We start from the raw sequence: 9072 nt of genomic DNA on the forward strand, positions 1-9072 counted from the left end.
CTTTTCTATAAGGAGGGAGAAATGCAGTCCCTCCGTGTCCTTTGGTCCTGATGGTCTGCATTATCGTATCTGTTACCGTGTTAATTGTTCCTTTCTCACGCGGCCAGTTCGGGCTTCATTCTGCCTAGGTCGGGGATGCTGACAGGTTCCTATACAGAGAAGAGAGGTACTAGGCGGAGTGTGTGTGCTTGTGTTCGTGTGTGCATGTGTGTATAAAAGCAGCGACACTCTGGGAAGTGATATTTGCAGGCAGGCTGCCTGCGCTCAGGTTCCTACGGCTGGGCCAGGAATGGGAGGGGTGGGCCTGGACGGTGCGGCGGGCTTGGCTGGCACTGGCTGCTTCTCCAAGACAGGAGTGCGAGTGCTTGCCCAGCTGGACTGAGTGTGGTGAATTCAAGTTGCCTTTAGGAATGGCTGAAAAAGCCCACACCTGGAGATCCCTCCCTCCCTGCCCCTCCACAGCAGGTCGCATCTGGGAGACTCTCCAGTCATTAGAGGAATGAGCCGGGAGTGAGCAATTCGCCAGCTCACCAGCACTGGGTGGAAAGCAGCAGGCAAGGATGGATGTGGTCAACAGCCTTCTTGTGAATGGAAGCAACATCACCCCTCCTTGCGAACTAGGCATCGAAAATGAGACGCTTTTCTGCTTGGATCAGCCCCATCCATCCAAAGGTAGGCGTCAGAGGACTGCTGTTTTAATTCAGAAAACTATTAGGTGGAGGGAGAAATCAGCAAGGGCAAGGATGATAGAGAAAAATAAAACTAAGTCCTCATGAGACAAGGCTGGATAAAGTCATCTGTTAAGAAGTTTGGATAAGAGATCAAAAAGCAGAATTGAGTCAAATATTCTCATTGTTCCCCCTCAGGAGAGTGGGGCTTAATGGATGGGACGTGGGGGGAACAAAAGCAGTGGGAGGAGGTGCTGAAGTGTAGCAAGAAGGCATACAAGTGTCTAAGCTCGAACTTACAAGCATTACAGAAAAGGTGCTGTCACGACCTAGCTGTTGCCTTTGCTCGGGGGAAATCCGGCGTGAAGAAGTGATTAAAGCGAGATAATGTTTAGCAGCTAGAAAGAAAGCAATCACTACTCACTGAAGCTTTGTGCTTAAGAAAAAGTAGTTCCCTGAATGATCCTTTAACGAACCAACCTTTCAGAAGCAACGGAATCACTCTGTGCTCTCCCCAGTTTGTTTCTGCAAGATATTGTCTGTCCATGAATAGCTGGGTTCGAGGATTGCACCCCTGCGAAGAAAAAAAACCCGGGAGGAACTAATCGTTGGCTTCATGTTCTGAGGTTTTAACATTCTGCTCTCATAACCTCCATCCCTCCGTCTTGTCCCTGTTACTCTCTGCAGAGTGGCAGCCAGCTGTGCAGATTCTCTTGTATTCCTTGATATTCCTGCTCAGCGTGCTGGGGAACACGCTGGTCATCACGGTGCTGATTCGAAACAAGAGGATGAGAACCGTCACCAACATCTTCCTGCTGTCCCTGGCCATCAGCGACCTCATGCTCTGCCTCTTCTGTATGCCGTTCAACCTCATCCCCAACCTGCTCAAGGATTTCATCTTCGGGAACGCTGTTTGCAAGACCACCACCTACTTCATGGGTGAGTTGCTGCCATGACTATTTCTGGAACTCGCCCCAGACCCCACTCAACCCCAGACATTCCAAAACCCCTGACAGCCTCGGGCAGAGGGTCCTTGCTGAGTGTAAATATCAAAACGTCTGTCTGTGTAGGGCTGTGCGCAAGGATTCAGGTACTGACTGAGTCCTCATAACTCTCCCGAAGTCAGTCCCCAGTCGCCTGTTTCAGAGGTCAGTTTCTCAGAGAGGAGTTAGTTGATAAGAAATCACAGAAGGGGCTGGTTTTGCTTGCTTCTGTTAGAAAGAAAGAGATGCAAGCTGCTCTGTCACTTTCTGGAAGCTGCTGGTTGTATTCTGAGCTCTACCCAGGGACAGCAAAGGAGGACGAGGAGCGTTCTTTTTGTCGTCGCTCTTGCTTTCCCAGGGAACAGGGGCTATTTGACAACCAGTTTCAACACAGCTCTAGACTCCTTTCTCAGGATTCACTTCCCAGCCTGTTCCCCCAGAGACAGAGAGGCCTCTGCCCCTAGATGAGGAGTTGAATTTGCTCACGGGGGCTGTGAGGTCAATAAGTTGACCTTGATTGGCTGAAATATGCAGCTCTCTGCCTCTGCCAATCAAAATGATGATGATGATGATGATGATGATGATTTTCAACACAGCCCTAGACTCCTTTCTCAGGATTCACTTCCCAGCCTGTTCTCCCAGAGACAGAGAGGCCTCTGCCCCTAGATGAGGAGTTGAATTTGCTCACGGGGGCTGTGAGGTCAATAAGTTGACCTTGATTGGCTGAAATATGCAGCTCTCTGCCTATGCCAATCAAAATGATGATGATGATGATGATGATAATGATGATAAAAATCACAAGGGCTAATATTTTGAGTACTTTTTATGCACCCAATGATATGCTAAGCGTTTTTACCTTCGTGATCTTATTGGATTGGCCAAATACCCTATGAAGTACAGCTATTTTTCTCTAGCTCACTGAGGCGGGAACAGAGGCACAGAGAAGTTAATAATGTGCCCAAGGACACACAGGGGGTGAGCCACAGAGCTGGGATTAGAACCCAAATCAGCGGCCACTACAGTGGTGATGAACAAGGACATGTCTTCTTGGTCCCCTTGTCCCTTGCCTATTCTGAGAACCAGTTGGGAGGAAGAGGAGAGGCAGGAAATGGGAGGGAGCTGGTTTTGTTCTGACCTAAGCCTTGCAATATTCACAGCTGAGTTGGGCTAGGGCAGTCTTCAGTGACCAGAATTCTTTAAAAGCCTGTATTTCTCCCAGTTGAGGAAGCCGGATCCAGCACTAACCAAATGATGATGAATTATCAACCTGCGTGCCACAGACAAATAACCAAGAAAGTGTCACTCTGTGTTCAAGTTTTCCGAAAATAAAAATAGACTTGCAGAGGAAAAGGATCACTAGCATTTCATAGCACTTTTGGCATTCAGAGCCTGTCCAACTATATTTTAAGAGAATGTTATTTAAGAATCTTAACAAGAACATGTGAAAGGAGGTTTAAAATGCGTGCTCGTGCAGTTGCACAACATTGTGAATTTGCTAAATGATTTTAAATGGTCAACTTTGTGTTATGTGAATTTCACCTCGATAAAAAAAATTTTTTCAAAAATAGCTCAAATGAAAAGCAAAACAATTCTGAAAATGTTTGCAATATTGTAACGGTTCTGCTGGACTTCTGTCATTTCAACTCTTCTCTTAATTTTGAGTTTTCCTCAATACTATTGCTAACAGTTAACGTTTATTAAACTCCTGATATGTAGCCAAAAAAAAAAAAGTGCTTGCCTGATGGTGGGTTTATAATTACGGTGGACTCATCGTACAGACTTGACTCTGAGGAGTTCGGGGCTATTCTCTCTCATTTAAATGTCAACTCCTTAGGGTAAAGTCCATTGAAACACAGCAAATCCTGCCTGAGAACATGAGTTTTAATTTAACAGTTTGGGGATTATAGTTTTCTTAAAGTGTCTTAGAAATACTATGGAAATTCTCCCTAGGAAAAAAAACCTTTTTATATGTAGTCTCAGAGAATTAACTTATATCCATAAAAGGCCCCCAGCTAAGAACTTCCGCTCCCAAACTTAGAGGAATTCTTAGATTTAAGAAATCATGGTAAGGGTTAATCAGAAGAGTCGAAGGACTTCATGGATGAAGAATTAAAAGGGATTTTAATGAGATAAGACATTATAATAAATATACACACAACAGCACAAAAAATATTAAGGAAAATTAAGCTTTTCCAACTATAGCTCAGTACATGATTTTAAATGAGGTGTTTTGGTGTCTTTCTCACGGATGATGCATGCTCATTCTACAAAACATAAAAAGTCAAAAAAGATAATAAGGAAGACTCTAGTTTTCCCACTCGGAAAAACCTTTAGTTGCAGTATGCGATTTTTACTCCTCATCGTTTTTTATTGTTTTGTTCTGTTTTTTTTCGACACACTACATTTTGAAATCTAGTAATGTTTCACTCTTAAAAACATTCTTACTAGAAATTTTCAGAAAGAGTTTTAATGCCCTTAGCCCAGACCCCAGTGACTTTGGGGGTCATAGTCCTTGAGAATCTGAGTGATAAGATCAACTTAACTATGCAGATCATGCTCAAAATGAGAGCTTTTCTATGGGTTACTCCATAATCTCCTCTGTGGGATAGGAACATATTTCATCCCCTCGGTTATTAATTAATGAGCACCTTCTGCCCAAGAAGGAGTTCAAAAGTCAATAAACTTAACTGAAAATTGGCAGTAAGATATATTTGCAAATACATTTCTTTAACTGCTTTCTTAAATCCTTTTTGGAACAAAGCTGGAAATAAATCATTCTTTTAAAAATATAACACACAAGATTTCTTTACCCCGAGTTGTTTCCTTTGATAGCACACCTGTGCGGATCAGATATACTTGAGCAAAGGTGCGCGTAAACTTTGGGGTTCAGAGCCGCAAAACTGACTTCTTTGTTCCTTCCCAGGCACCTCTGTGAGTGTATCCACTTTTAATCTGGTCGCCATATCTCTGGAGCGATACGGTGCGATTTGCAAACCCTTACAGTCCCGGGTCTGGCAGACGAAATCCCACGCTTTGAAGGTGATTGCTGCTACCTGGTGCCTCTCCTTTACCATCATGACTCCGTACCCGATTTATAGCAACTTGGTGCCTTTTACCAAAAATAACAACCAGACCGCAAATATGTGCCGCTTTCTACTGCCAAATGATGTTATGCAGCAGTCCTGGTAAGGGTCCAGAGTGCTCGTTTGTTTGCTACAACTTGGTATAATTTGAAGTTTTGCATAAAACTGGAATGTATTGTCCATAGTGGCTGGGTGATCCGTTTCCTGAAGACATTTTGAGAACGATCATTCTAACCTTGTTCTAGAATGATGGTAATAGCAGACACTTAGAGTGCTGTTTTAAATTCCATACATATGTTAATTTAATTAATTATCTCAAAACCCTATAGGGTAGGTACTATTATTGCCCTCATTTCACAGATGAGAAAACTGAGAGAAGTGAGGTTAAAGGAAATTATTCAAAGTCACAAGCCTAGAAGAGACAGAGCCTCTGTGCTTACCTACCATGCACTGTGCTTCCAGATGGTCTGGTGGGGGTGGGGTTGGGCTAGATGATTTGAAGGGCTATGATTTTCTAAGAATTGAAGATAGAGCGAGGATGAGTTCCAGATCCCGTGTGGTTTTTATTAGAGCCGCAGGTATGGTACTTGCACAGAGCGCTTTACTGAAAATAAAAAAGCAAGATTCTAATACCTGTTTTTTACGATGTTGGACAAGTTCATGCAAATTCTCTAACATCCAGGATTTTTTTTTTTAATCTATACAAGGATTTAATAATATAGATATTTTTTATCTACCTCATTGGGTGGCTGTAAAATTCAAATGAGAGTATGTGTACGAAAAATTTCATTAAATAGCTTGTAAAAGCCTACACCAATGCAGGGAATCATGTTTACTAATTCCAAGCCTGTTTTAGAAGCAAGGAGCTAGACATTTAAAAATGACTTAAAACTGAGATAATCTGCTTTCTCTGCCTTCTTTTTTTTTTTCATTTCAACCCAGTAACATATACACACACACCAAGAATTATGTTGTAAACGAGAGGGACTTGAAAAGGAATCTTATCAAAACATGTCCAATTGAAATGAGAAATGGCCCAGCCACCGTGAGCCTCTGACAAATTTATGGCCTAATCGTGTGACCTTACACATGCCAGACTACAAAAGTGATTTAGGGGCCAGACTCATAAAAGAGGAGGCTGGAATGCCTCAGGAATCAATTGTGTTTATGCCTTCTCAAGCATAGTTCTGCCCCACCAGGCACTTGAGTTAGAGTGCCACTGTGCCAGTGGGTCAGAAACAACCGGAAGGCCATGTTTTGCAAAACCAAGGAGGCTTTCCATCATTCTCACCTGTTTTTGATTATTCTGTTGCCATAAAGTCAACAAATGATATATTGATATACTTAAGAGCGTAAGTTCTAGAATCCTATTGCTTGAGTTCAAGTCCTACCTCTGCCATTAGCTTTGTGACTTTGGGCGAGTTATTTAAGTCTCTTTAAGTCTCAGTTTCCTCATCTGTAAAGTAGGCATTGTGATAACAGTCCCTACCTCAAAGGTTATTATGGGAGTTAATATTTAATAATATTTGTAATAGTATCTATATAAAATGCTTAGCCTAGTGTGTAGCACATTTAATAAGTCCCTAATAAATGTAAGCCCTCATGTTTTATTATTTCGGTAACAGCTTTATTGAGATAAAATGTACATACTTTTTTTTTAAAGCTCTCATTAGTTTTATAGGTATAGACCTGTTTCATGCACAGAGTTAGAGCAAACTTTTCCAATTTAACTAGTCTGTCATAAGAGTCTTTATCAGAAAAAACAAAAACAAAAAACAAAAAACCAGAAGAAGTAAACAACTTCTAATGACTGAACCTCCAGACATGGAATTTCCAAGGAATTAAATACTAGCAATTAATGTGTTTGCTCAGACCTGTCTAAATGCAGATGAACTCTATTTATTCCATGCCATCTGAGTTTGAAATACTGGATTGCTGGTTATTGGATTTCTTTTTTATTTTATTAGGCACACGTTCCTGTTACTCATCCTCTTTCTTATTCCTGGAATCGTAATGATGGTAGCATATGGATTAATCTCTTTGGAACTTTACCAAGGAATAAAATTTGATGCTAGCCAGAAGAAGTCTGCTAGAGGTAAACTAACAATCTTTTCACTGCATGTTTATGTCAAAAGATCACAATAGCTTGTTCTCTGTAACTTAAGTAGAGAAACCCACAATATATTATAGATTTGTAAAAGTATTATGAGACTGTGCCATAAGGGACAGCCATAAAACCGAGTATCTCTATTTCCTCATCTGTGCAATGGAGAAATCATTCCTCTCAAAAGGGTGCTGAGTGGAATAAAAGGAGATAATACACATCCCAAGGATAAGCTGAGGGCCCACGTGTCCCAGACTTTCCTTGATGGACCTCCTTCAGCACCCAAAGCTAACTGTAATTCCAGTCCCCCATCCTATATCCTCCCTTCGCAAAGCCTCGCCCCTTCCCCATGCAGTTCGATGTACTATCCACATGGCTTCTCCTTCTCACTCCACCTCTCCACTCCGTTCTTAACCATGTATAACAATCTCTAGCTTCTTCGGTGTTTGTTGATTTTTGCTCATTGTCTAGATTCCTCACAGTAAAAGCAGTCAGAGGCTTACAAGAAGCAGGGACCTTTTCCCCTGAGGAGCTGGGAAAAGGAAGTGTGTGAATATTCATTTTTTTAATAGTTTTTTTTTATCCTTACAATCTACATACATAAAATGCTATTTTATTATTACATATCATGTTATGTACATTATATATTATACATTATTTTGTTAATTTTAAGCAGTTTTGCATTTGAAGGAAAGGACTGGTATAGTTCCATACTTACCCATATTGCAGTCCCACGGGCGCCTGCCCAGTTCTTCAGTTCGAGTTTGGTTTGGCCCCCTCGATGGAAGGGCGGGGTGGGTCTCCATGCCTGCTGTCTGGCACGGCTCATCCCAGATGATAAGTGATGTCACTTGCCCACCCAGAAAGGAAACCGAGCGCCGGCAGCAGCGGCCGATACGAGGACAGTGACGGGTGTTACCTGCAGAAGTCCAAGCACCCACGCAAGCTGGAGCTTCAGCGCCTGTCGCCCGGCGGCAGCGGCAGGGTCAACCGCATCAGGAGCAGCAGCTCCGCGGCCAACCTGATGGCCAAGAAGCGGGTGATCCGCATGCTCATGGTCATCGTGGTCCTCTTCTTCCTGTGCTGGATGCCCATCTTCAGCGTCAACGCCTGGCGGGCCTATGACACGGCCTCCGCCGAGCGCCACCTCTCGGGGACCCCCATTTCCTTCATCCTCCTGCTCTCCTACACCTCCTCCTGCGTCAACCCCATCATCTACTGCTTCATGAACAAACGGTTCCGCCTCGGCTTCATGGCCACCTTCCCCTGCTGCCCCAACCCTGGTCCCCCAGGGGCGAGAGGAGAGCCGGGAGAGGAGGAGGAAGGCAGGACCACCGGGGCCTCGCTGTCCAGGTACTCATACAGCCACATGAGCGCCTCTGCCCCGCCCCCGTGACTCCACCCCGGCCCCCCAGCGCCGAAGGAGGGATGGGGGGACTGAGGAAGGAGCGAGCGAAGGAGGAGGGGAAAGGAGGCGAGAAGTGAGGGAGACGAAAGGCTCCATTTCCAGGGGTGACTCTTGTCCGCTTTTCATCCTTCATCCAGGTTCTGGGAAACACTGCTGGGGGTGGGGCCATGACTTGGTCTCTAGGCAGTTCAGGGCAGGAAATGTTCAATATTATTCGCCATCAGAAAACCTCAGCAGGCCAGTAACAGGAGTCCCACAGGGCTCGGGCTGCAAATGTGATCGCCAAGCACATGTTCCAATGGGGATGTGGACCCTACTGAGTTTAGAAGGTTCTAGAACATCCAAGGTGGATTCTCACTTCTATGCTCTGCTACTTCTGCTGATGCAGATTGTGGTAGCTGCTCTGTCCCTGGGGAGTCTAATCACTTATGCACATCCTGTGGCCACCCCCCTCATCTCCACCCCAAAAGGGAACAGGAAGCAAACCCTCTTTTGTCCATTTTCTGTAGTAAAGAATAATTTGACTTTTTCTTCTTGCGGTCGGTCAAGAACAGAGACACACGTTTATGTGGTTATCAGAATAGCATAAGAAACTTTTCCTCAAAAGTTGGAATTATATTTCTAAAAATAACAGAGAATATAAGGCAAATAGCTGGATGAAATGCTATCTTACTATAAAGAATATTAAGTGCCAGTAGGGGCATAGAAATCTATTTTTTTTCTACTTTAATGGTATCTATTGCTTAACACCACCTTTATAGCATGGTATTAAGCCCCATGGTTTCTTTGACTCGACTTTATTTTTCAGACTTATCTGGCGCTTTCT

General features: G+C 43.6%; 1 protein-coding gene across 1 annotated transcript; it reads left to right on the plus strand.

Moving 5' to 3' along the window:
• Positions 1–373: 373 nt before the first annotated feature.
• CCKAR (cholecystokinin A receptor) lies at positions 374–8470 on the plus strand. Its single transcript, XM_006918948.1, has 5 exons — positions 374–672; positions 1356–1607; positions 4575–4836; positions 6702–6829; positions 7702–8470. The coding sequence occupies exons 1-5, from the start codon at positions 561–563 to the stop codon at positions 8232–8234; spliced, it is 1287 nt and encodes a 428-aa protein (XP_006919010.1). The 5' UTR covers positions 374–560; the 3' UTR covers positions 8235–8470.
• Positions 8471–9072: the final 602 nt, after the last annotated feature.

The sequence above is a fragment of the Pteropus alecto genome, unplaced genomic scaffold (genome assembly GCF_000325575.1).
Source record: "Pteropus alecto unplaced genomic scaffold, ASM32557v1 scaffold5, whole genome shotgun sequence".
Taxonomy (NCBI): domain Eukaryota; kingdom Metazoa; phylum Chordata; class Mammalia; order Chiroptera; family Pteropodidae; genus Pteropus; species Pteropus alecto.